Source organism: Hippopotamus amphibius, chromosome 6 (assembly GCF_030028045.1).
Source record: "Hippopotamus amphibius kiboko isolate mHipAmp2 chromosome 6, mHipAmp2.hap2, whole genome shotgun sequence".
Classification (NCBI taxonomy): Eukaryota; Metazoa; Chordata; class Mammalia; order Artiodactyla; family Hippopotamidae; genus Hippopotamus; species Hippopotamus amphibius.
In genome coordinates, this window is record NC_080191.1 from 43,948,939 (window position 1) to 43,976,243 (window position 27,305).

The 27,305-nt window shown below is 45.1% G+C and overlaps 1 protein-coding gene across 1 annotated transcript in view; it reads left to right on the top strand.

The window, feature by feature from the left end:
* ARFGEF3 (ARFGEF family member 3) overlaps positions 1-27,305 on the top strand; it is a 165,627-nt gene that overhangs the window by 92,923 nt on the left and 45,399 nt on the right. Inside the window, exons 11-21 of the mRNA XM_057738354.1 lie at positions 375-487; positions 1,257-2,167; positions 11,107-11,273; positions 12,333-12,498; positions 16,415-16,522; positions 16,870-17,085; positions 17,248-17,358; positions 19,094-19,244; positions 21,064-21,381; positions 23,373-23,506; positions 25,654-25,799. Of these exons, the coding sequence (XP_057594337.1) occupies positions 375-487; positions 1,257-2,167; positions 11,107-11,273; positions 12,333-12,498; positions 16,415-16,522; positions 16,870-17,085; positions 17,248-17,358; positions 19,094-19,244; positions 21,064-21,381; positions 23,373-23,506; positions 25,654-25,799 (2,541 nt within the window). The remainder of the gene's footprint in view (positions 1-374; positions 488-1,256; positions 2,168-11,106; positions 11,274-12,332; positions 12,499-16,414; positions 16,523-16,869; positions 17,086-17,247; positions 17,359-19,093; positions 19,245-21,063; positions 21,382-23,372; positions 23,507-25,653; positions 25,800-27,305) is intronic.

Consider the following 27,305-nt stretch of genomic DNA (forward strand, 5'->3'; position numbering starts at 1 on the left):
ATAGCAAAACAAGACAGGGAGAGGATAGGAACGTTCAGTTACAGGCCAGCCTGACTGAAGAACATAGATACAGGTGCTTTCTAGTTCTGTGCCATAAAAAACTTGAAACAGTCCCTCAGGGGATCCCCTTTGTCTCAGCCAGTCCCGAGCTGGGAACCCAACGTGTGTTCCAAGTCAAGAAGAACATGTAGGTCAAATGTATTAAGATTTGAATTCCACATAGTTGTGTTTCTCCTTAGACTGTATCACTCAGTAAAGAATGTAATGTTTATTTAATCTCACAGTTCTTTTGCTTTTTTATAATATTAACTTTTCTGGGTTTTTTTTTCTTTTTTTTTTCTTTTGTGTGCCCCCCCCCCCAAATATTCTTACAGTTACTTGGGAGCCCCCAGCGTCTCTGTGATTTAGCAGGACCCAGCTCCACTGAACCTGAATCCAGAAAAAGATCAATTTCAAAAAGAAAGTCTCATCTGGATCTTCTCAAACTGTAAGATACGTTCTCCTTTTGGGTGTATATTGTTTGGTGAAGACTGCTTCTCTGAATATTCTTAACGTTGCTTCCAAATCCCTGTAATTGTGTGAATCTGTATTACATGCATTGTGACTAATAGTGTGTCTGCAAGCCATAGGAGAAGTCTTATTTCAATTTGTTACAAACATGTAACTGTCCATATTTTCATATTGACTCAAAGAAAAACCAGTACAAAATGAAATGTACAAAAATTCTTCATTGGGGTTATTTTAGGGGAAATTTTTTTTGATTTACAATATGGTAGCTATATGATTCCTTTACATGTAGCCCCTTTAGGAAATGGAATATTATCTGATTTGTAATAGTTGTAGTCCCATGCATCTCTTTAGAAACACATTTCTTTTATAGAGTAAGGTCCATATTATCCTATAGCCATTGTAAGTGTTTTTTTTTCTGTTTGGAAAACTGAACATAATACAAAAGTGAGATTATTCTATGCCTGTCCTTGTGAAGATTATAAATTTCCATCCAGAATCTTAATGTGTACCCAAATAAATCAGGCAACCAAGAGAGTGTGATTCAAGGTGGGCCACTTTCCAGCCTGAGCACGTGCATTTCATTTATTATTCGTTTTATTTTTTTGCCCAGATCACTTGATTTCATGTAAATTAGAGTATCTGCTTTGAATACTATAGTGTTCACCAGTCTAACAATTCTTGTTCATTTTGGAGCATTTTTCCGTGATTCGTGTATTGATGCCATCTTCCCCTTTGAACGCTTTCAGCATCATGGATGGCATGACCGAAGCGTGCATCAAGGGCGGCATCGAAGCCTGCTATGCCGCGGTGTCCTGCGTCTGCACCTTGCTCGGCGCCTTAGAAGAGCTCAGCCAGGGCAAGGGCTTGAGCGAAAGTCAGGTCCAGCTGCTGCTCCTGCGCCTGGAGGAGCTGAAGGACGGGGCCGAGTCGAGCCGCGACTCCATGGAGATCAATGAGGCCGACTTCCGCTGGCAGCGGCGAGTCCTGTCCTCGGAACACACGCCCTGGGAGTCGGGGAACGAGCGGAGCCCTGACATCAGCATCAGCGTTACCACGGACACGGGTCAGACCACTTTGGAGGGAGAGTTGGGTCAGACCACACCCGAGGACCCCTCTGAAAACCACAAGAATGGCCTCAAGTCGCCAGCCGTCCAGGAGGGCAAGGAGACTCTGAGTAAAGTGTCAGAACTGGAAGCCGTGGACCAGCCAGATGTGGTTCAGAGGAGCCACACGGTTGCCTACCCCGATATAACTAACTTCCTGTCCGTCGACTGCAGGATGAGGTCCTATGGATCCAGATACAGTGAGAGCAATTTCAGCGTAGACGACCAAGACCTTTCTAGGACAGAATTTGATTCCTGTGATCAGTACTCCATGGCAGCGGAAAAGGACTCGGGGAGGTCTGACGTGTCGGACATAGGGTCCGACAACTGTTCTCTGGCTGATGAGGAGCAGACCCCTCGGGACTGCCTGGGCCACAGGTCCCTGCGGACTGCGGCTCTGTCTCTCAAACTTCTGAAGAATCAGGAAGCAGATCAGCACAGCGCCCGGCTGTTCGTGCAGTCCCTGGAGAGCCTCCTGCCGCGCCTCCTGGCCCTGCCCAGCGTGGAAGAGGTGGACTCGGCCCTCCAGAACTTTGCCTCTACCTTCTGCTCAGGTTTGGAAATCATCTTTTGCTACATAATCAATAAGAATATTCAGAGCATTTTGCTTAATGGGCAATTACCAGTATGCGTGAAGTTTGAGGTACTCAGAGCATCTTAATGAATCTTTGGGTTCCTTATAGTTAAAGAGAGCAAAGGAATGTGACTTCCTGGTGGAGGTTTGTTTGAATTGCACAGCAGTCGATGGCTGGAATACACTGTGAGGTTAATAAATGTGTCTGGTGCAGAGAAAAGAGTAAGCAGTAACCGCATTCTAGAAAGCTGCTGCTGACTGAAACAAAATGACAATCTGTCATTTTCAAAACACTGAATTCTTCCTGTGCTTCTGTGCCTTGATATCTGAAAATCATACAGCACTGCACTTTTGGTTTATTGACATGTAAATTATTTCAAATGAGGTCTTGGAGCACATGCAGGCTGTCCTCCCAATATATCCTGAATTCCCCTGAACGTCAAGCAGTGTGTGATACTCTAGTGTATTATGGCAACATCCGCCTTCTCCTGTCTCAGACCCTCTGTCTGTCGAATGTCAACATCGGGACCCAGACTGTAGTTAAACGGGAGTGCTGTGGGGCATCTCGGCCACAGTATACCAGAGAGTTATACTAGTTTTATGGAAGGGCAGAAGATCATCACCTAGGATCTTGGTGGAGGAAGGAGATAAAGGATGCAGGGACGCAGCCGTTCACACAAGGGAGTAATGAATTTAAAGATGGATTTCTTGAAAGGTACTGGTAAAGGGAGAACCCAGCTTTTCCCCCAGGTCTTCCCTGTTGTGTTTCTTCCCTCTTTTACGAGTAACACAGAGCACTGTACTCTGACACGTCTGGCTGCCAAATGTGTGCAAGTTTTCCCCCAAAACAATAAGCAAGCCTCTGACACCAGTTGGGTACCCTACAGTTTAACTCAGTTCTGACACTACCTTCCCCGCCCCCCCACCACCCCCACTGCGGATGCCAGCTGCAAGCCCCGGCTGTCACCTGTGCTTCTGACTAACTGGCTACACATCAGCTTAGGTTTGCTTAATTTGCTAGAATAGATCACAGAATTCAGGGAAACACTCACTTTTGTTTACCAGTTTACTAAAGGATAAAGGATACAGATGACTGGCCAGATGAAGAGAACATAGGGTGAGATCTAGAAAGGTCCCAAGCTCAGGAGCTTCTGTCCCCATGGAGTTGGGGTGTGTCACCCTCTCGGTGTGGATGTGTCCATCAACCTGGAATCTCCCCAAACCCCCTGCTATTGGGATTTTATAGAGGCTTCTTCATGTAGGCGTGATCAATTATTAACTCCATTTCCAGCCCCTCTCCCCTTTTTCAAGGATGGGGTAGTGGAGGTGGAGCCAAAAATTCTTTGCTTCCATTGAGGAGTCATCCAGGAGCCCACCAGAGTCACCTCATTAGAACAAAAGATGCTCTTAGTGTTCTTATTACTTAGGAAATTACTAGAGTTTTAGGAGCCCTGGGTCATAGATGAGATCAAAGACACATATTAGAACAAGAGATGTTCCTAGTGTTCTTACCACTTAGGAAATCACAAGCATTTTAGGAGCTCTGTGCCGGGAACTGGGGGCAGAGACCGATAGATATATTTTCTATTATCTCACAGTGCTACAGAAAGAAAGCCATTAATGAGAGCAAAAAATTTATGGCAGAAATAAATGATTGCCTGACCCCAGGGTACTCAGCTGTGCCTTCCCCTGAAATTTGAGGGTCTCTTGACCACAGAATATTGAGGTAGATGGACCTCCCTCGGCCTGAGTACAGGACTAGAAAAGACTGACCCTGAGGACCAACACAGAACCGTCAAAAGCCAAGATCACCACTTGCTCTTCCACCACGGAGCCTTGAACATGTGTTTGTCGTGTTGCTTCCTCCATTTGTCATAGTTACATGAGTTCACGTATCCACCTTTCCCTTTCAGACTTTCAGCTCCTTTAGAGCTGCAACCATGCTACCCCGTTTTTGATCTTCTAACAAATAACACATCACACACAAATAAAAAAAAATAATTCTAGCTCAGTTCCTAGAACTTGGTAGAGGCAACTGCTGTGTTAAGAGGGAGCTTGAGTATCTCTAAGAAGCTCATCAGATTGTCCTTTGTCAAAAGGACAAGAAAAACACTTCGATCCAGGTACGTTTAAGGAAGAACAGTTTTTAATATGAGAATGATCCAACGTTGTAGCAGCAAGCAGCAGTGGAGATACGGCACTGCTCATCCTGAACTGCTTAGGAACTCTCTGAAGAGCCGCATATCGTTTCTCAGCTTCCTAACTGCACTGTGATTCTTTCCAAGGCATGAAACTATCGATTCTTAAGGCTACCCAACATTTTTTCTCAATATTTTTCTTTTTGGAATTAGATGTAAAAATCAGGTTTGGATATTTGATTTGTGTGAAGGAATACACGCACATACCAAAAAAATCATGTTTCATTGCAAGACTAGAAAAAAGTATAAATACTATTCTTAAAAAAATTATATTTCTCCCTAACATCTTTTATACCACTATCATTAAATTTTACATTCTTTTATTGAACATTGCTAGTGTATGTGTTTTGTGTTTGTGTGTATGTGTCTATTCTCTTTCACTCTCTGTCTCGCTTTCTCTCTCTCACACATATAAATGCTTCTTTAGTCAACATTTATAGAGATACTTAACTGCTATGTCCTAAGGGTGCGAGATATACGTGATTTATCCTCAATAAATGTTTATTGACTGTAGATGGATAAACTTGCTGTTTGGTCCCTAAAGATGTGAATAGTTCATGCGCTGAAAGAGTCAAGGGTAAAGCCTGAGTTGAGAGAGTTTGGTAGGGCCTCTGAGCCTGTGCCTCTGCCCAGCTGGAAGCATTCTTGCAGGGAGGAGCTTGGCAGCCTGCTCTGACCAGCTTGGTGTCCCTAGTGCCAAGGCACAGAGTCTGGCATCCCTCAGTGATCCCCCAAAACAGCTGTGTAACCCATCACAGCACTGCCCCCGGTTGCAGTAATGATGGCCTTGAGTCATCAAGAAATGGTAAAATTATATTTAGGCCCTTCTATTTAAAATTAAAATTATCCATACAAAATAACTCAGCTGCAGAAGTTTCAGCATCTACATGTATAAGATTTAGCTCTTAGATAAATTCATGTTTACAAACAACATCCTCTAGTAATTCCAGATTAAATGACTTGTCACAGTGGTAAAGAATGACTTCCAAAGACCTCACCTCATTTTCTGTGCAAATTAGGAAATTTAATCCTAGCAAAGTCTTTTACAAAATTTGAAGCAAAACTTCACATTTGTGTTTTTGTGTCTTTCAAATCAATATTTATTTGTGTACAACAGCATTTCCGTGAATGTCTTATGTGACCAGGATGCGGCCCCACGAATGTTGCAAACTGCTCAAATTTTAGAGGTCCGTCAAATGTCCCGTCAGACCCAATATGTTGTGACATTAATTTTTACATGTAGAAATCAATACATTGAAAAGAGACTTCAAAATCTTTTGGTAGTTTTCAAATGTAGTTTTTAGTGGTTGTCTGTAACCAAATTGTTAGTCTTTGATCCTGGTGACCTCCACAGCGCTTTTACCAATGAGGAGTTGGTCTCTATATCTGACTTACCCTTCACTCTGTGGTCCTGCTGCCAATAAGCTGATTCTCTTCAGCTGTGGGTTAGTGGCTCACAGTGACTGTCGCTGTGGGTCAGCCGAAGCTACTGGATGCTGGGCTGGGTCCCCGTCTGGCCTGAGGCAGAGCTCTCTCTCTCTTGCACGTGTCACCTCCAAGATAAAAGATGAGTGAAAGGGAAACGTGTACCTGTGAGACAAGGGGAGGGCAGATTTCCTTTGTTCACCCAAGAGAAACTTATGAAAGCGAAAACAGGAGAAGGGGAAAGAGAAAGAGTCTCCCAGAGTCATAACCCAGATATTTTACTCGTTATTTACTTCTGTGTCAAAAGCTTCAAACCTTATTTTCCCCCAAACTCCTATCGCGCGTTTGTCCGTGACGTTAGCAGGGTCCACCCTCCTGGCTGAGGTCAGCCTCACTTGGCGTTTCTCCAGGGCTCCTGTCCTCAAACAACTAACATACAGCTGAAATGAGCCTCCTGAACTTTACCTGATTCAAGGGAGCTTTTTCTTTGAAAGCAATTAAAGTTTCTTCTGGTGGGGAAATTTGAAAGCATTCAGACAAACACGGGTTTTATAAACACAGGTTTTATTGGATGTGAGCTGTGATAGCTGCCGAAATGCCTCTGATCCTGCGTAGAACAAAGTGGCCTCTGTGTAAGGTGGCTCCTCGGGGACCAAAAAGCAAGAACCAGCCCTTGACAGAGGGGCACGGGCACGTGGCTTTGGGGTTGCTGTTCCTTAGATTGGTGATGTTTGGTTCCCATCTTGAGAGCACTGTGACCAAATGTGAGGTTTATTGCAAGCAGCCTGATAGTTATAAAGTAACAAATTTCATAAAATGTAGTAGAGCTAGTGTGAATCTCAATTGTGTAAGAATTATCTATTTATTTAAATTAAAATAAATCTGACTGCAGACCTCCAGCCTGCCTAACTGGCCAGACGTTTGATCTCTGCTAGCCCTCAGGTCCCCATGCCAGGGTAAAACTAGAAGTGGGAGCTTATGTGAGATCTGGGAAGGATGGCCCCTCACCTCTCACATTGCCAATGAGCCCCCATCGACCCACTTCACAGGCTTTCTGGGGGGTCCCATGATTTGCTACCTCCCTGCCAGTGTGGGGCCTGGAATGCTCTGGCAAGGCCAGGAGGCCTCATGCACATCCTGTGTCCTCCTCCGGGGTCCTGCCAATCCTCCAGGTGCTGCCAGGCATCAGGGAGCCACAGATTTCCATCCCCTGCCCAGCCAGAGCATCCCCCTTCTCTTCCTTGCTGCTTTCTCTTCCCATCACTTTGTAGGAATGGACCACAGTCTCTGGAGGCTTTGTGAATACAGAACCGGAAGGCAGGTATGTTGTTGCCAGCTTCAGGTTTTGGCCCTATGATTTAAACACCCCAAAAGGCGATAAGCAGATTTATCTCAGTATATTTGTGGAAGACAGAAGGTAAAATACAGGCAGAAAACCTCGCCTCTACGATTAGGTTTGTTTGCATAGAGTAGGAAGCTCAACTGATTACTTAAGAAAGAAAGATTCGTTATCTTCCCCTTATGTTAAGTCTGAGGTCGGCTATCCAGTGCTGTGTGATGGTCTGGGACTTGGGCCCCTCCTGTCTTTGAAAGGTATTTGGGTTACATCTACCGAACTTAAAACATGTATTGATTCTGCTTTTAGGAACATATCCCACAGATACACTTACAGATGTGTTATTTCATCATTTCATCCTTTTGCATAATTGAAAATACGTTAATATCTACCAATAAAGCATTAATTAAACAAATCACAATACAACCATGCAGTGGTATATGCACAGTTGATAAAACAGAATGAGGCAGATCTGTAAGTGCCAATATCGAGAGATGTCTAAGATACATTGTTTAGAAAACACCTAGTTGCTGTACAATGTGTGTCATATGATCTCATTTGTGATTTTATTTCCACATGATACACAGAAGGAAGTGAGTCTTTCTCGGAGGGGCATTATTGGGGTTTGGGAGAAGCAGGGCTATTGTTCTTATTGTTTGTACTCTTCAGTGCTGTTAAGTGTTTTATATCAAATATTTGATGTTTACTTAAAAAGCAGGTATCAAATTATCTTAGACATGGAAGGTACTTTTCAGAGTCATTTTGTGCTGATCTTACATCCAGTCTTGCACTGGTAACCAGTCAAGCAAGTGATCCATCCTGCTGCTGCTGACAGTAAGGAACAGCTTAATTATAGAGAGAGAATGAACTTTAGTTACAGATACCTGGAAAAAAACCAAATAGCCAGAATATGTTAAAGATCATAGTTACTACAGTTTGTCACCCCAAATTTGATAACACTTCAGTGAGACCAATCAGAAGAATGAATGGAAACAGAGTACCTATTAGAGAGGATTGGGATCTTTTCCCAACATTAGAAGCAAGTACAGTGTGGCAGGGTGCAAAAAGCCTGGAGTTTGAGGCCGAAAGACCTTTGCCAATTTCTAGCTGTATAACTTTGGGCAAATTACTTAACATTTTCAGGTCACTTTCCTTACTGGTAAGATAAAGTGGGACATTTGATATGCAATATATAAAATTAATATATGTAGATATAGGGACTTCCCTGATGGTCCAGTGGTTAAGACTCTGTGCTCCCAGTGCAGGGGGCCAGGTGGTTCGATCCCCAGTCTGGGAACTAGATGCTGCATGCCACAACTAAGACCTGACGCAGCCAAATAAATAAATATTAAATATATGTATATATGTAGATATAGATTGAAATATATACCAAATGAAATAATGTATGAGAAGAGATTGGTTCTAGAAAATAGAAAGCATTTAATAAGTTGCAGCTATCATGTTATTTCCATTATTAATATCACCAGTGAACTATGATAAATCAAGAAAATTATCTTCCTTAAATTAATGTATTATTTAATTTTTGTTAAAATTAAATTTGTTTTATTCTCTTTTGTTTTATTCTCAAATTTGCCAGTTCTCTGTAAGAAATTAATCTGCACAGAGATATAGGCCAGTACCAACAGATTGCCCCTAACACGCCTAACAAATTATTTCAGAACTCAGCAGTGTTTTCTGGGGCTTTGTCACACCTCTGTTAATGATTTGGGTCTTCATGTCAGCAGACACATTAATTAGCTTTTTTCACTTTCAGCATCTGAGCATGTGCTCAGGTTCCAAAACATATTCCTAGGTAAATAGTAGTTTCAAAATATTAAAAGAAATTATTACTGACATCTAAGATCAAAGCCACTTGCAGATCCCCCACCCCCACCCCCGTTCATAGACTCAAATGTTCCTTTTACCTGTGATCCAGGGTAGTTTAATACCCATCAAGCTGAGTGCTGCTTTCTGTGTACCGTGGAAAGAGACTGCTCTTGTGCTTTATCTGCTCCAGAGAACTGGAATCAACACATCAGGACCTTAAGAGGGTGGAGTATTCCTATGGACCATCAGGACCAAGACACAGTGCTCATGTCCTGACCAAGGATGTCATTTAAAAACCCACTCTCAACTTGAGCTTCCTTTTATAAATGTACCTCAGCCCACGATTCCAGAGTACTCTCAGTAAAAGAATCTCTTAAGGCAGCTGCAAAGGTCTCACCAAACTTTATGCAAAAGGCAAAGGGAATGCCTAATCTTTGCCTGCCTTGGTGTTTTTGTTGGGATAATAGACATACTTACTCCCACCAAAATATGTTTACACTGTTCTCAAATAGACCAGAGGTCTTGACGTTTTCTCAGTTTTGAAAGCTTCTTTTGATGCGTGTCTTCCTACCAGCATATTATTCATTAACAAGTTCACAGGTATGTAAGTAAACATTCCAGTGGTAAATTTGTATTTCCCACTTATTTGAGAATTTTTGCACTTCACGTAAGAGGCACACTTTTGATTAAAGGGTAAGCTTAGACGCGCTCTGAAGAGGATATGAGTGCGTGTCATGTGCCTGCACGTGTTTAGGATGGGCTGCTTCACCTACATCCCTAAATCCAGCCTCAGAGTGTTTGTAGGAACAAGTGTAGCACTGGGGCAGACATAGTACCAGAGGAGGAGCGGGCTTGGGTAATTTTTGTCACCCCATCTGTCTGTGGAAATTTGAACGAGGCACCAACTCTCCCTGGCTGAGTGAGGCCATCTGTAGAGCATCCGGTATCATTGGTTTTTGTTTTTCCAGTTACTTTGTCAAAAACACAGGAGCCTTTCAAAATGAAAATCATACTATGAAATATAAAAGAATGTGTCAAAAAATAATTGGGGGGGTAAACATAACTATTTATATATATTTTGAAACTGTTTCCTCATTTATTAACAGCTTTGATTGCGATATAATTCACATACCATACAATGCACCCATTTAAAGTACCCAATTCAAAGGGTTTTTTAAAAAATATATATTACATTATTATTTGTTTTAGTTGCTGCAGTGAAAACTGGCATACAAGTATCTGTTCAAATTCCTGTTTTCAGTTCTTTTGGGTATACGCCTAAGAGTGCAAACTTGATGGGTCATATGGTAATTCTGTGTTTAGCTTTTTGAGGAACATTATTACTTTTAGAAAAGTTTGTACTTGAGTTATTGTGCTAAGCATCTTAAATGTGTGTTGCATCTAGTTGCCATAGCAAACTTGTTCATTCATTCTAATTCATTCATTCAGCAAATAATTTTAAAGGATCTGTGTACCAGGCACTGTTCTAGGCAATGGGGTTCTCTAGTGAACAAAACTAACAAAGTCCCACCCTCTTGTAGGTCTTACATAATAGTAGTAATGGCAGACAATAAACAAATACATATATTAATAAATGCCATTAAGGCAATGAAGAAAAGTACATGGTGAGGAGGAGTATTGCAGAGGATGGTGGTAGGTGGAGGGATGTTATTTTAGATGGAATTAAAGAGGAATGTCTGTGAAAAGCTGACATTTGAGCAGAGCCCTAAAAGAATCAAGGCAGCTAGTCATCCAGAGATCTTAGGAGATCATTCTGGGGAGAGGCAAAATTGCAAAGGCCCTGAAGCACATCTGGGTTTGGTAAGGTCAAGGAACAACAGACGGTTGGGGTGGCTGAGGGAAGTGGGGTGGTGGAGGGGGGCTCGGGGGTTTATATATTGTGACGGGAAGCCATTTGGAGAGTTTGAGCAGGAGATACAGGCAATCAATTATTCTGCCTGTTTCTAGGTAAAGAAGCGTTTAAGTGATTTTACCAAAGCAGCCGGCGAGTAACAAAAGATTTTCCCAAGTAGATTCCCTCCGGAGTGCATGCCCTTCCCCACCCGTCTAGGGCGCGGTATCTGCCCTAAGGTTGTCCCTGGTTGTTTGAGGTGTCTGGATTGTCTCCCGTAGGCATGATGCGCTCCCCGGGATTCGACGGGAACAGCAGCCTGGGCCTGCAGATGCTGATGAACGCGGACAGCCTGTACTCAGCCGCGCACTGCGCCCTGCTGCTCAACCTGAAGCTCTCCCACAGCGACTACTACCGCAAGCGGCCCGCCCTGGCGCCCGGCACCATGGTGAGTGTGCGACTGCGCCCGGCCACGCCGAGGACCAGCGGCAGCCTCTGGGCTGGCACCTAGCATTATCGCCTGGGGAGAGATGGCTGTGGGTTCTGTCCCGCAATGATCTGAGATGGGTGATGCCCGCGGGGCTGTGGAGGGTGGACGGACACGATGCACAGGAGCCGTTGTGCAGTTTGCACGCACGGTGAGCCGCAGAGCCACCTGCCTGGCTCCAGAAGTGGAGAACCCCGTGTGCCTGGAACGGGTTGCCTGCCAGTGATCCAGTAACTTCACCAGGTGGCATTAAACACACGTGTGTAAGACGTTCAAAAACGTGACCAGCATGTTAAGTAACAGCAGGACATGTGCAGAGAATGGTCCTATTTGCAGAAAATGAAGGCATGCTGTTACTAAAACCCTTTGTTAGGTTCCAGAATGTACCGAGACCTACTCCAACCCAGAGCTAAGCTCGCTAATGTTGATAACAAAACACCTCCTGTGAGGTGATGAGCGTGATGGGGGCTCTTCCATGGTTGGCTTGCTGGCGTGAGCAGGCGCCTCCATGGTGGGCCCTGGTACCAGTTTGAGAGCCTAAAGCCATGGAGCTGCGTTCAGGGATCAGCAGTCATTTGTTTGATAAATGATTGACAAATTGTACATTTCTGAGGATAAGCGGTAGCTTCACGAGTGTAAGTCAGATATCTCTTGAGACACGTAGGTCCTTCAGGGAGCACATGCCATCTCTGCTGCTGGTGGGACAGTGAGAAGGAGGTGGCTGTGAAACGTTTCTGTGCAGTTTCTAATCCTCCCATGTGTCAAAGAGCAAAAATATGAAGTGCAGTATCCCTACACCTACAGGGTTTCTTAGAAAGATCACATCATGAAGTTTGGGACTTTTCCATCGCAGTTTCCCCTCCCTTCGCCACCCCTACCCCCAATCAACAAGGTTGTGTTTTTCCCGAGAGCGGTGACTCGGGGACTCAGGGGACATGAAGAGGCGGCAGAGGAACAGGGGAGCCTGTTCGTTTGCAGGGAATCGTATTTGGTCACCTTCTCCTGTGATCTTCTCTGCAGAAAGAGTTCATGAAGCAGGTCCAGACCAGCGGGGTGCTCATGGTCTTCTCCCAGGCCTGGATCGAGGAACTGTACCACCAGGTTCTTGACAGAAACATGCTCGGAGAAGCCGGCTACTGGGGCAGCCCCGAGGACAACAGCCTTCCCCTCATCACCATGCTGACCGGTCAGCGGCTCCTGGCACGGCTCCGTGGCCCTCAGTGGGGTGGGAGGGCTCATGCTTCAAAGCCCCTTTCAGGGAAGCAACAGTGTTTTAAACAGACTTTGAAACAGCACCCACCAAGCCGCCCTGGCGGTTGGGGACAGTTCCAGGGAAGTGTCGTGAATTCACCTCACAAGAACTTTCTGTCCTTTTTGCATGTGGGACTCTGCAGCCTCACTGTGCCCCATTAGATTAGGAATTACTTAGCACCTATGTCTGTTGGGATAAAACCATAGACCTCTTCTGGGGATATGAAGTATAGTCTGGGCGCAAAGCCCAGAATTATTCCTGGAAACTCTCACATGCTCATAGATACCCTGTATCATTCCGTGCTCCTGGAAATTTGCCAGTAATGTAAAATGATTGATTTTAAACTTGGCTTCACCCCCATTTCTTGTCCGTATCAGAGGTTCTCCCTTCCCAGCTCTACCGGAGAGAAAAAGAATGCAAAATAGTTGCCCAGCACCTTTGTCTTTAGTGTCCAGAATTTTTAAAATCCTGTTTAACTATTAGAAATAGCATATGAGAGCAGAGAGAGAAGTATGGGGTGTAGTCATAAGGCAGCACTTTGGCGAAAGCAGCCACTCATGGCTTTGCATGGCATAACCACCATGTCAGGTCAACATCCAGGAGTGCTCAGAAGTTTGGACTGGTCGTCAGGAGCCTTAATAAATCAGATCTCCAGGCTCGTCCTGTATTTGCTCTGAGTTCCCAGACTGGTTTCTGATCTGAGTGGTCTTCTCATGGCTCCTGCTGACGAGATAAGTAGAGCACAGCCCTCTGTGGACGCCTTCCCCGCCCTCTCCATGGGGTGTATGTCCTCACACAGCTCAGCATCACTCTGCCCTGGGCAGGGCGCACTGCAGAAACAGCACTGGCCTGGGGCAGGTGGTCCAGCTGGGAGGTAGAATCTGTTGTCCAGAGGATGTGCTACATTGCCTGTGGTTTGCGCTCTTACAAAGGTGGCAGAGTGAACTACTGGCAGGTGGAGATCAACACTGAGGAATCTGGGGAAAGGCACTATTTAGAAATCAAGCGAGGAGCCAAGACATACAGTGAGGTCTGTCGATAGCATGCAGCATCCTGGTCATTGTCTGGCATTTGGAGCGTAGGTCCCAGAACTAGGATTGAACTGGGGGAAGCAAGACTGGATCCCAAGGTTTGGCGACAAGCACCACCAGACAAGTGATCAATTAGTATTTTCTTAATTGTGATAAAATTTACAGCCATTTGAAAAACAGGAATTCATATTTTTGAAGACATTTGTGAGACATTTATTCAGTCTACCTGTAAGCAATGCTTGATTTCCATTTGTCTGCACAAACTGCCTTCAGATTGAGATTAAAGGTACCGTCCAGAGCTTCTAAGTGCCTTGGAATTTAGATGAGGATCCTAAACGTGCTGGCTTTAATTTTCAAATAGCATAGTTTCTGCCAAAATTAATCTCTGAATTTCTTCCCTGAATCTTAATATAAGGAGTCATACAGTAGCTGTAAAAATGAACAAATAACAGACTATGCACAGGAGCCATGTTCAGCAGTCATCACTAGTAGTCAGCCATCTCTTTTATAATGGAACAGTAAGTTCAGTTGCTTCATCCATAGGAAAGTTATCTAACTTTAGATTAATGATAGGAAAACCTAGGCTTTTCATAAGAATTCAACAGAATTCGGCTGTGTGATTCTTTGCATCAAATTTCAGGTGTGACGTGACAGGTGAATTTGAGCAGCAGTTAGCCTAGAGCTTGGAAATGTCCATCTAGTCTTTTCATCATGTGCAAGGAAAGGCAATAGCAGCAATCTGCTCATCAGCACTGTACTGCCTGTGGCCATTCCTCATGTCATGTCAAAGTGTTCTGTAGAATTGTGGAATTTAGCACTTAGGTGAGCTTTGTGTTACTTGAATTCATCAGTCCTTTACCTAGCACATAGGAAACAAAACTTTGATACATGGCAATTTCTGGCAAATGTCATTAGACCATTTGACCATAAGTCAAATTAATTTCAGTGAAACTGATCTGTTCCCACTGTAGTAGTCGTACAGATTTCTCCCTGCCTTCCCCCTCACACCTAGTTTTACTGAGATGTAATTGACATATATTATATTAATCCCAGGTGTACAACATAATGATTTGATTATGCATATATTATAAAATGACATCACAGTAAGTTCAGTTAACATCATTCACCTCTCATAGTTACAATTTTTTTTCTCACTGAAGTGAGAACTTTTATAATCCATTCTCTTAGCAACTTTCAAAGAGATGTGTTACCAGAAGTCTCTAGACTTCCGGAAGTTATTGTGAGAATCAAAAATATAATGAAATAATTTTCAAACATCATGCAGGTCTCATTCTACTGGGGTGAAGGTGAAGTTCTAAAATCAGGGAATAAGCTTATGTTACCCTCTTCTCCCATCCCCTCTCTGTGTTGCATTCAACTATGTTAGTTGCATTCAAGTGCATATACTTCAGCTTCTTGGTCACTACTCCAGTGGTTCCTTCCTTTTTACTGAGGAATTTGGGGCCCAGAGAATGGAGTACCTGGCCTAAGGTTTCAAGATTACTTAATTCAGAGGCAAGGCTGAATTGAAGCCCAGCCCTGTCAAACCCAGGCCAGTGTCTACTTGCCAGCATGTTAAGGAATGGTTCGTTGAACTAATTCTGTAGATGAGAGTGTATGTTAACAAAAATTTAATAAACAAAGTCAATTAGTATCCCGTATTGAGCTGGAGTTTGGTGTCATGGAAAGAGGCCTGATGGGTGTCAGAAGACTTGAATACTAAGTCTAATTCCTTCCTTCGCAGCCTCATGACCTTGGGCAATTTACCTACTTTGAATACTTATTTCTTTCTCTGTGAAATAAGGAAAAATAATACTTACCCTGCCTACGTACTTGGAATTGTTGGGAAGATCTAATGAATAAACAGTTATGTGAAAACGCTTTGAAAATTGTAAGACATTATTAGTAAGGTATTGTGCTTTCCAATCAGATTATATGATTATCTGACCAAAGAGGCTTGTCTTCCTCTTAATTCTTATGAGGAAGCTCTGAAAGACAGATCCATGTTGGAGTAACCTGTACATATAAAATGTGGGAATAATGCCATGATTTTGAATAAAAGGGAATTTTCAAAGATCAAAATATTCTAAATAGAATTTCTAACAACAGAGATAGCAGACTTTATTTTTTCAATTAAAAATGTGCATCAGTACTATTTTTAGATTCCGTATATGTGAGTTAGCATACAATATTTGTCCTTCTCTTTCTGACTTACTTCACTATGTATGTATGTATGTAAATAGTACTGATGAACTCAGTGACAAGAACAAGGAAGCAGATACAGAGAATGGATTGGAGAACTCGAGGTATGGGAGGGGGTGGGGGGAGAAGGGGAAACTGAGACGAAGCGAGAGAGTAGCACAGACATATATATACTACCAACTGTAAAATAGTCAGTGGGAAGTTGTTGTATAACAAAGGGAGTCCAACTCGAGGAAGGAAGATGCCTTAGAGGACTGGGGCAGGGAGGGTGGGGGGGACTCAAGGGGGGGGGGCGTCAAGGAAGGGAGGGAATATGGGGATATGTGTATAAAAACAGTTGATTGAACCTGGTGTATCCCCAAAAAAATAAAATAAAATAAAATTAAAAAAAAAAAATGTGCATCAGCCTAATAGAAGAATGCTCTAGCAATTAAAGAAAACTATACTGAATGGATAAAACAAAAATTTTAATATTCTGATAAAAGGTTGCTGCATACTTGGTACATAACAGATCCCATGGCTATTTGTTGGGGGAAAAGAAGGAATGTTGTGGTAGCCATTTATTTTTGACTGAAGTGTTGTAACCAAGGATAACCTTGTCCTTTTTTCCTTGACAGATATCGATGGCTTAGAGAGCAGTGCAATTGGAGGGCAGCTAATGGCCTCAGCTTCTATGGAGTCTCCTTTCACCCAGGGCAGGAGAATTGATGACTCCACGGTGGCAGGTAGTGACGTGGGTCTTGAGTTTATGAATATACGTCCATCACATGTGTTACCAGCAATTAAATTATTATGTGGCAGCCTTCTGTGCTGACATAAATGAATTAAGATTCTGTCTTGGCAGAAAAATACCTGATAGAAGTTATTATCCTCATCCAGCCGCTGATGCAGCATTCATTATTTATAAGCATAAAGTGAAACACAATCCGAGATAATCCTTTCCATTGTATTTCCTGTCGTCGAACGGCACACAACTCGGTAATGCTAACTTGATGGTCAGAGAAGCCCATGCCGTTCATTGCCAGGTCGTTTTTTGTCTCCGGAAGGTGACCCCACCCGCTTCACATTCTAGGTGTGGCGTTTGCTCGCTACATTCTGGTTGGCTGCTGGAAGAACTTGATCGACACTTTATCAACCCCCCTGACGGGCCGAATGGCGGGGAGCTCCAAAGGGCTGGCTTTCATTCTGGGGGCTGAAGGCATCAAAGAACAAAACCAAAAAGAACGCGATGCCATCTGCATGAGCCTCGATGGGCTGCGGAAAGCCGCGCGGCTGAGCTGTGCTCTAGGTACGGCAGGCGTAGTATCCCTGACCCGTGGCCTGAGGGGGGTCCCCGAGGCACATATTGGGAATGGCCCCCGTGGACAACAAGTCTCTTAGAAGTGGTTCTGCCGAGTGAGTGGTTAGAGAATAGACTCAATTAAGGGGTAATTGTTTGTTTCCTCTAAAGGAGTTGCAGCCAACTGTGCGTCAGCCCTCGCCCAGATGGCAGCTGCCTCCTGTGTCCAGGAAGAGAAAGAGGAAAAGGAAGTGCAGGAACCTGGTGATGCCATAGCACAAGGTAACAGCAGAAGGGATAGAACCCACCTGGTGCTTTACATGAGCTCTGCACATGCCCGCACACACGAGCAGGTACTCTCGTCCCTGTTGCATGTGTGATACACGGCATATTGTAAACCACTGATGAGGAGATCCCACTGACCCACAAGCTTGGGTCAGTTTTACATGGCTTATTTGCCAGAATGCTTACAATAGATGCCTTTGGAGACAAGGGACATACTGGCCCCTGGTGACTAGGAAAGTGCACTTGGCCGTTAGCCAGAGGCCCACCTGGCTCAGCTATTCACACCTCTGGCGTTCTCTGGCCACTGGTGCACATTTGAGGACCCCCTCAGGCTATAGTGGGAAAGGCGGAATGGCCAGGGTTCTGAAGGGGGGAATCAAACCGATGGAGGAATTCCTGAGAGGAGGCTCAGGAAGACTTTGCTCTTGTTGGAGAAAAACCTGAGCTTTGTAAACTCGGGAAAGAGCTGATTTTCAGCTTGTTAAAATCAGTTAATCAGTGAAGCAGATGGTTATCTAGATATAAGGAAAGACAATGGCCTTTTTAATAGCAATGGAAGATGAATGGCAGGCAGCACACAAGAAAAAATTGGAAGCTTGGTCCGACTTACGCTAACAGTGTATCAGGTATATAAAATAGGTAGTCACAGAAAGAGCTGGCACATTTTTAGCTGACAAAAACAGGTTAGGTTGGTGTTCCTCAAACTTGAGTCGAGAGACCCATGTGAAAGTAAAGCAGCTCTCACACATCTTCAGTGTTAACTGCAAAAGGGTATATATAGCACTTTTACTTAAAATGTAAAACTATAAATTACATAAAAATACTGAAAGTTCTTCAAAAACTATTAGACCAGAGCTAATATTTGAATTATAGACAAATAAAAAATAAAATGAGCATCACATCCATGAGACAAATGATGCTTTGCTAAAAATCAGTTTTTCCTCTATGGTAGGAGCAAGGTCAGGCTTCCTCTGAAGTGCGCTGTATTCCCGGGTTCTGGACCATCACTCAGTTATCCCACTAGACCCATCTTCCAGTGACTGGACACCCTGATTCACGGAGGATGCTGTTGTTTGGCCTTGCCGTGGCATTTTGCATAATTGACACCTTAAGTCACCTTCTGCATCGTTTCTCATTCATTATCTACAGTTTAAAAAGTATTATTTGAAGATCACAAGTATAAGTGTGAACTCAGAGAGTGAACTGATACGGGAATTTTCAGTTATAAAGCAGCCATCGTGGTGCTCAGAGTGCACCTAGACATGTTTTAGATGGTCCTCGTCATGAGCACCTAACATTAAATAAACCTTGGAGAGGACTTGCTGACTGCCAGGAATTCTTTCTTATTTTCAATATGAGTACACAGGGGCGGTGGAAGAATCTGGGTGCAGATGGCTTTAGCTGGCATTGGCACTCGAAGCCCATCCTCACTGCTGTGACCCAGATCCCAGTGGTGGGCCCAGAGGAACTGTACCTACCAGCTCAGAATCCATGGACTTCTGAAACCACAGAGCTGGGGTCACCAATGTCTCTGGGCCTGTGGGCTGGGTCGTTTGCACGATGAACCTTAGAGACCTGCCATTGAAGAGCTTGCTGCCAGTGACATCTGGTGACATCTCCCGTTTCCTTTTGCCCTTGCACAAGAGCACGTTTTTTCCTTTCCCTCCTTTCTCCCGCCCCTTCTGTCTCCCTTGCTTGGACTGTTACTCTAATAAATGTCTTTCTGGCGCAGTGAAACTAAAAGTGGAGCAGAAACTGGAGCAGATCGCGAAGCTGCAGGGGGTGTGGCTGCACACAGCCCACGTCCTGTGCATGGATGCCATCCTCAGTGTCGGCCTGGAGATGGGCAGCCACAACCCCGACTGCTGGCCACACGTGTTCAGGTGCGCGACGGGATCCCCACCCCTGCAGGCCTGGCACCCACCGGCCTTGGGGCGGGGAGGGGGCTGCTGTGTGGAAGGGGTAGACTCCAGCACCCGCCAGCACGTCCAGAGATGACACTTAAATAAGTCACAAAGTTTGCATAAACCCCAAATGAGATATTAAAGAGAGAAGAGGGAATCAGGGCCAAGCGAATATATGTATTGGAGAACAGAGTGACATTTAGGAAACTGTGAATTATCAATTGACATTGCCTGTGAGAGGCAGATATGTTATCCCAGGGAGGAAAAACTGATTCTTAAACAGAGGCTGGTAAAAGACCACATAAGTTAGGTGAATACTAGGCAGATCTGAAAGCTGGCCCTGTGTCAGCAGCATAACATGGCCGTGTGTTTATTAATGTCCTCTTTATTGAAAGAAGGATTTTTGATAGCTTACATGGACACATAATAAATACAAGATGCCTGCTTTTAATTTAGCTAGACAAAGGGAAAAATAGAATAGTTCATTGTGCCAAAGATGGCCAAAAATTTAGCTCTTGGCTTTGTAGTATCAAAGTAAAAAGAACCTCCCAGTAAGTTACACAGTTCACAGCACCTGTAAAATAAAAACAAAGTGAGAGCTCCACAGTTCTCCCACGACCAAGAAGAAAATCCTGCCTCCCCTGGCACTGGCAGTCAGGCAGACTCCAGACAAAGGAAGGACCACCATCCACCCACAGCAGGCACAGGGCGGCTGCCGGCTTTCTTACCCTTCGCCTTGGTACACGCCACGTCCTCTCCAAGCTCAGTTCTGGCTGAGTGGTGGATGACGGCCCACAGCAGGGCTCAGGCATCTGGATCTTGCCCAGGGCACTAGCCAGATCTAGGTTCTATTTATCGTCCTCCAAGCAAGTATAGCCTTGAATGAGTATTGGTCTACTTTCAAAGCTCATTCGAGGGTTGAAAAACTCACCTTGAGAGGAACATGTGAAAGGGCCGGGATGAATTGGCCTGAAGCACAACAGGTTTTAATGTGGAGGCTGGTGACCCCTGCTCTTATTGCTCTCACAAGCAAAAAGGGAAAAAGAGAAAGACTTAAATTGCACCTGAGCGATTTGTATGGAATCAAAAACTGGCCTGATTATGGAACATCAGAGTGGATTATCCAAAATAGTCTTTCCTGGTAACTGAACTCAATCTGGGATGAGGGGTCTCTAGTCCCAGGTCCTGTTGGGAACAATGGGAAGCTGGCCATTGTACCATATGTTGTGACTCTTCTCCGAGTTTACCCTAATTAGGTGACTACCCCACACCCGCCCCAGCAGTGGTCACGTGGAGCTGTCAGGACCCAGTGAGACAAGGCTGAGCGGAAGTCCTGAGTGAGGGCGCATTGCGGCCAAAAGGCCAGTCCACCATACGCACGCTCATTCTGGGATCTCAGAGTGAGGAGATGTGTCCTGAGTCCTGACTAGAGCACCAGAGAAAGGGAAGAGGACCCTCTGGGAAAACTCACTCAAACAGCCACAGTCCTGATAAGCCTGCACGCTGGACAGGAGGGACGTGGATGAACAAAGCTTTGTTCCCAAACTTTCACCAAAGAATCCTTACCCCACCTCCAGGCTGTCTGGTCCAACTCAAACTAAATGTGCGTAGTGAGGAGAGAGGAAGTGGAAGTGGGAGAGAGGAGAGCAGGAAGAGAGGAGGCTCTCACTAGCGAAAGCGGAAAAGTTCAGGAGGATTGCAAGGCTGGCCAAGCTCCTTTGTATCTCACTGTGGGGTTGACAGAGCTGGGCCGGCTGAGCTGCAACGTTCCGCAACTGCTGTGTGTGACTCTCTCCAGGGTATGCGAGTACGTGGGCACCTTGGAGCACACCCACTTCAGTGATGGCACCTCTCAGCCCCCGCTGACCATCAGCCAGCCCCAGAAGGCCCCCAGAGGCGGACTCCTGGGGGACCTGGAGAGCGAGGGCTCGCTGCAGGAGCAGAGCCTGGAGCAGGAGAGCTCCCTGAGCACGGCCCCCGTCATCCAGCCCCTCTCCATCCAGGAGCTCGTCCGGGAAGGCAGCCGAGGCCGGGCCTGTGACTTCCGCGGGGGCAGCCTCATGACAGGCAGCAGTGCCGCCAAGGTCGTGCTCACGCTGTCCACCCAGGCCGACAGGTGAGCCCTGTTCCCACCGCGCCCCGGGAGGCTGCCTCCTCCTCCCACCCCCCAAGAACTGCCGGCCACACCACATCCTTCTCTTCTGCTTTCCCAATCATTCCCAGGACAACTTAATTTGTTAGCTGGTCATGGAAGTCTCTTGTAAATTTTTTCAAGCACATCTCTGTCTCCTATCACACCACACACTCAGAATGAACTCTTTTCTAGTGACTAAGGCTGGAGGTTCGGGGGGTGGGGGTGGGAGGTAACCTGGAGCAAAGGCTCTGCACTTAGCCCATGATCGGAGGCAATTTCCCCTCCCTGAGCTCTGATTTCTCATCACAAAATAGGGTCATAAAGTAACTCTCACAGCATAGTCACACAGTTAAATTAATTAGTACCCTGGAATTGGTTAGGACAGAGCTTGGCAAATAGTAAACATTCACTGTTTGTATGAAATTACTTTAAAATCCTACACCCAGGAGTGTGATCTATTCTTAATCGATGCCCAGCAACCACATTAATATGGAGAGGGAGGAATCAACAGTAATTCTAGCTGTTGGGTGGCCCTTCTTGATGTGGAAAGTGCTTTTAGTCGCCTTCACCTGGAGACCACCCCACTTCACGCTCCACACTTGGTGGTTGTGCCCCAGACCCAGTGCAGGTGCTGTGAAGCTCACATGGGAGGATGGATAGCAAGGCTGCAGAGGTGTTGGGAGAGCATCGCTGGCTGGGCTCAGAAGACCTGAGTTCTCTCCTGGCTTTGACATCAACCAACTGCAAGATCGTGTCTGCGTAAATAGTTGCACTGAGACTTAGTTCTTCACCTACTAACTCAGTACAATAATCCCTGTTTCCTGTTTATCCAACAAGGTGGCTGTGAAAGTGTTTGGGAATCTGAACAGGAGTGTACAGGTGTCAGGTGGGATATGATATTCACCATGCTTTTCCTACTAGGAAAGAGGAAGAAGAAATGATTAATGGGATCCAGAAAACAAATGGTGTTGTAATTGAAATGACAAACCACAAGAAAAATATGTTTGTTTTGGTAATTTTTGAATGATTTCACTGATTCCCACCTTAAAACTTGTGCGCCTCGTATTACCCCTTCAGAAGGGCCTTGTTATTCAATTCCTATTGGAGACACTCTCCCTGACCCAGCACGTGGCACTCCACAGGGCTGCTTGCCCTTCTGGTGTCACCACGGATTTGGAGGGCAGGCCTTGGGGTGACCCCAGAGCAGAGGGAGGCTGGCTCGCCTCATTCCTCAAGTGCCACATAAACCACTGTTTGATCCCAACGTTCTGAGTTCCTTTGAGCCTCTGATCCTCCTCTAAGCCCTGCTACCTGTGCTCACCTCCTCCTCCCTAACTCCTTCTAGAAATGTCTGTGCCCAACAGAGTGGAAAACAAAAAGAACCTGCAAAGTCCGTTGTGTTAGGGAAGATTCATTATTCCAGTAGATAGTTGAGCTTCACCACGTCCAGCGCTCTGGCTGTATGAGTCAGAGGGGTAAGGTCAGTCCCTGCCCCTGGAGGGCTTACAGATCAAGTTTACTCTGCTTCTGAATCCTCCTCAGAGCCAAGCCCGGCATTAAACTTGCCGGTCTCAGCCCAAGAAAAGCCTTGATTAATTTCCTGTTTTTTCTTTAACATAGCTTATGAAATTGAAGCTAATGGTAAGAATTCCATTTACAGTTATTACATTTCTGGGAACGGTGCTTTGCCATCTTTCAACTTCTTGCCAAATGTTTTATGAGTGCCCGTCTCAGCTGAGTTAGGCCGTGGGGCTACAAAGATCTTTTTTTAAATGTGGTCTGTGCCCTTCAGATTAAAATCTCATAGTTAGAGCAGACTTGTACTCAGGAATAATAGATATAATAATACGGTACATTTCTTTACAGTGTTTACACATTTTCATTAATCACATCTAACAAAATTACCATAATCATTCGGCCATAAAGACTTTGCTGAATTGTTTCCAAGTAACAAGTATTTTTGTTTCATCCAGGCTCTTTGAAGATGCCACCGATAAGTTGAACCTCATGGCTCTGGGAGGTTTTCTTTACCAGCTGAAGAAAGCATCACAGTCCCAGCTTTTCCATTCCGTTACGGAAACAGTTGATTACTCGCTGGCAATGCCAGGTAATTCTTTCCCTGCAGAAACCGTGCCATGAGATTAGCGGGAAACAGCCCAGATCTCTGATGCCTGAGGACTTGAACCCGCATTCCCTTCGTACACTGTCACCTTGGCTAAGTTCAGGTGCAGATTTATCATCTAGTGTTGAGGCATGATCTGTGTTGTTGGAGCCTCAGGCCACTGTTAGGAAAACTGCCCTCAGGGCATATCCCTTTAATGGTGGGTCAGTATCACTGTCTTCCCGGCTGAGGCCAGATGATGGCCCTCTCGAGGGTCAACACGTGGAAGAGCGTGTAGAGTTGTATTGAGTCACCCAAGTGTTCCAAGTGGGTGGCAGGCTGCTCACAAATGCACCTGTCCGTCAACAGCTAGGGGGCGGAAGGGGTTGTGCTGCAACGGTGAGTACCTTGTCCCCATGGATTTAGGCAGAGACACAGAGCTGTGTGCCAGAATCACACTGTGGTGGCAGGTTAAAGTGCATAACCTCTAAGGTCCCTCCCATCAATAGGCATTTTTAATCTTACTGCAGATTCTGATTTGAGAACCATCGTCCTTTCCCTTGAGTTTTAAATAGACTTTAAAACCTTAGTGATATAAAGCCAGATCCAGATCTGGCTGGACCCAGATCCAGCCAACGTCCAAAGCATCTGTGAACCCAGGGGCCACCTTCAAAACCTGCGTGGAGAAATCAGGAGACTCTGAGCTTACAAAAAGCAAAGAACATGGTCAGGAAGAGGCAGCAGACCTAGGGGGAGGAAGCATTTGCTTGGGAATCAATCAGATCCAAGTTAAAATGCTGCCTTCACCACTTACCAGCTGCGTTGTTTTAGTGAAGTCAGTTGACCTTTCTGGTCTTCAGTTTTCTAATCTGTACATGGCAGTAGTTACAGTCACTTCTCAAAGTTTGCTTTTAAAATTAAAGTGATTACAGACACAGAGAACAGACTTGGGGGTGCCATGGGCGGGGGGAGGGTTGGGGAGGGGTGGAGTGGGAGTTCAGGATTAGCAGATACAAACTATTATATATAGGATGGATAAACCACAAGGTCCTACTGTAGAGCACAGGGAACTATATTCAATATCCTGTGATAAACCGTAATGGAAAAGAATATAAAAAAGAATGTGTGTATATATATATATATATATATATATATATATATATATGTATAACTGAACCACTTTGCTGTACAGCAGAAATTAACAGAACATTGTAAATCAACTATACTTCAATAAAAATAAAAGTGATTAAAGACACAAAGAACGAACACAATGTCTGATGCAGAGCAAACATTCAGTAAATGTCAGTGATTTTCGTTCCTGTCATTTTGAAGTTTATTTGATGTGGCGAGACCGATTGGAAAGGCACGTTCTGGTTGCTAGAGGCTGACAATGATTAGCGTTCTGTAGGCAGTATGGGAGAAGCAGGAGCACGTGAGCAGGAAGGGAGTGGAGAAGACTAAGGTGACAGCGGCAAAGAAGTAGCAAGAGCTCAGAGTAAGCAAGGATTGTACGGAAGCAGGACAGAGCAGGTTAGATCGCGTGTTACTGGGTTCCAAAGGGGGCTGACCTGCTTGGCAAGGGCTGCAGAGGTGCCATTAGGGATTGACCAAGTGGATGGTGGCTGTGAAGGATGATGCTGATGACAGTAGCAATATCACTAGGTGTGTGGGGCAGGTCATCTGTGCCAGGCCCTGTGCTATGAGCATTATCACCTTTCATCCTAGAAGTGACTTTAAGAAGTAGGTACTACTGTCGTCGCTTTAACAGGGAGAAACTGCAGACTAGTGAGGCAAACTTCTGGTCCGTCGTAACCCACCTACTAAAGGATGGAGCCAGGGTTTGGGCCCAGGCAGCCGATTCCCTAGCCCTCCTACTTAACCACAACATCATTCCTCCCTGTCACCGAGCATTGTTCACACCTGTCATGCAGGCACTAGGGACGCTATAGTGACCAGGAGAGGCGGGCACCGATCTTGAGGGAAGCACCTGGTCTTTCTTTAATCCAGGCTCCTTTCCCGTCTTGGCGAATTCACACTGGTAATCCCATTGATCCAAGTATGGCTCTTTGATTTTCATCCTGTCTCCATGCTTGAACAGGTCAAACTATTTCTGAGTTTGGGATTGATGGCTTTTATGTCTCGCCTTCCTGTAGGAGAAGTGAAATCCACACAAGACCGAAAAAGTGCCCTCCACCTGTTCCGCCTCGGGGACGCCATGCTGAGGATCGTGCGGAGCAAATCCAGGCCCCTGCTGCACGTGATGCGCTGCTGGAGCCTCGTGGCACCGCACCTGGTGGAGGTGAGCACCTGGGAAGTGGGAAGCTCGGGGGACTCCAGTCAGCGTGGGACGAAAGGCACTGTGGCCACAGCAATGAGAAGGTTCCCATCACCTGGTCACAAACATCACTGCTCTCTGACTACAGCTTATGGCATCTGTCACCCCAAAGGGCAGCACTGCCCTGGTCTCACTTCGACCCTCTGTCTTTACAATGATGTGACTTAGCAAGGCACCTCACACAGCCAGTTTCTTATTCTTCATGGTCTGCTATCAACCCGAGTCTGGAGCTTCATTTTTATACGTGAATATAGCAATGTCTTTTGTTCCTGCCAGGCTCCCTTTTCTAATAGCTAAATATATTCCCTCTAAGTAGGGGAACCATACATCCTGGTTTTCTCAACAGAATTAACTAGGACCCCTTTGACTCTCCAAAGGAGAGCAGTTCATATGATAAATTATATGGTAACTCCATCTCAGCATCTCAGCACATGATGACGGGCTGCTTCTAAGTTGATGGGGAAATTGTTGCCCTGTTTCATAGTGATAACTATTCCGAATAGCCCTTTAGCACTTAGCTGGCAGAGCTATGTCATAAAATAAAGTATTTTTCGGAAATAAAGTTACTAACCTGAGAACATTCTAGTGAGGAAAAGGGGTAAAAAATAACTTAGCTGTGGAGAAACAGTACATCAGTTACCTATTATACTATAATAAATTGCCCCCAAAACCTAGTGACTTAAAACAATGACCATTTATTTAGCTCCTGACTCCCTGGGTCAGAAATTTGAGCTGAGCCGTGCAGCTCTCCTAGTCTGGGCCAGGCTTGGCTAATCTCAGCCGGCCTTATGTGTTCACATGTGATCGGCCTCTGCAAAGACTGGGGCTAGCTGGTTCACGACTGGTAAGCCTGGGCAGATGGGCCTCTCTACGTGGTCTCTCCTCCTCCAGCAGACTAGCCCTGGCTCAGTCACGTGGCATTCTTAGGATTCCAAAGGAAAGCAAGAGGGCAAACCCCAAATCAGAATTGTTTGTCAATTCTCTGCTTACATAATATTTGCTGTTGTTCCATTATCCAAAGCAAGTCACACATCCAAGCCCAGGGGTCCGTGTGAGAGAGGACTGCTGAAGGGCAAGGATATGAAGATGTGAGCCAGTTCAAGCTTCATTGATGCAATCATCCCACATCCCTGAGGGACAAATGACTCACCTGATCTTCATACGGGGGTGAGTCAAAAATTATCCACACACTGGCTGTAGAATTTACGGAAGTTTTACTATAACCAGAGTGCGGATGATTTTTGACTCACCCTCATATGTTTGGGGCATGGCTAACAAGACCGCAGACAGTTTCCGGACTAGGTTCCGGTGGCTTCAGTCAGCATGGTCCATACCACCCAAGAAAACGGTCACGTTACAGGGGAAGAGAAGGCGAAGAAGTTATTAGAAACTCTGATTTTTCCAGATACTTCAAAGTGAAATTGGAGATGCGTCTGATCAGTTGGTTAAATTATTAAAAATGGAATTTAG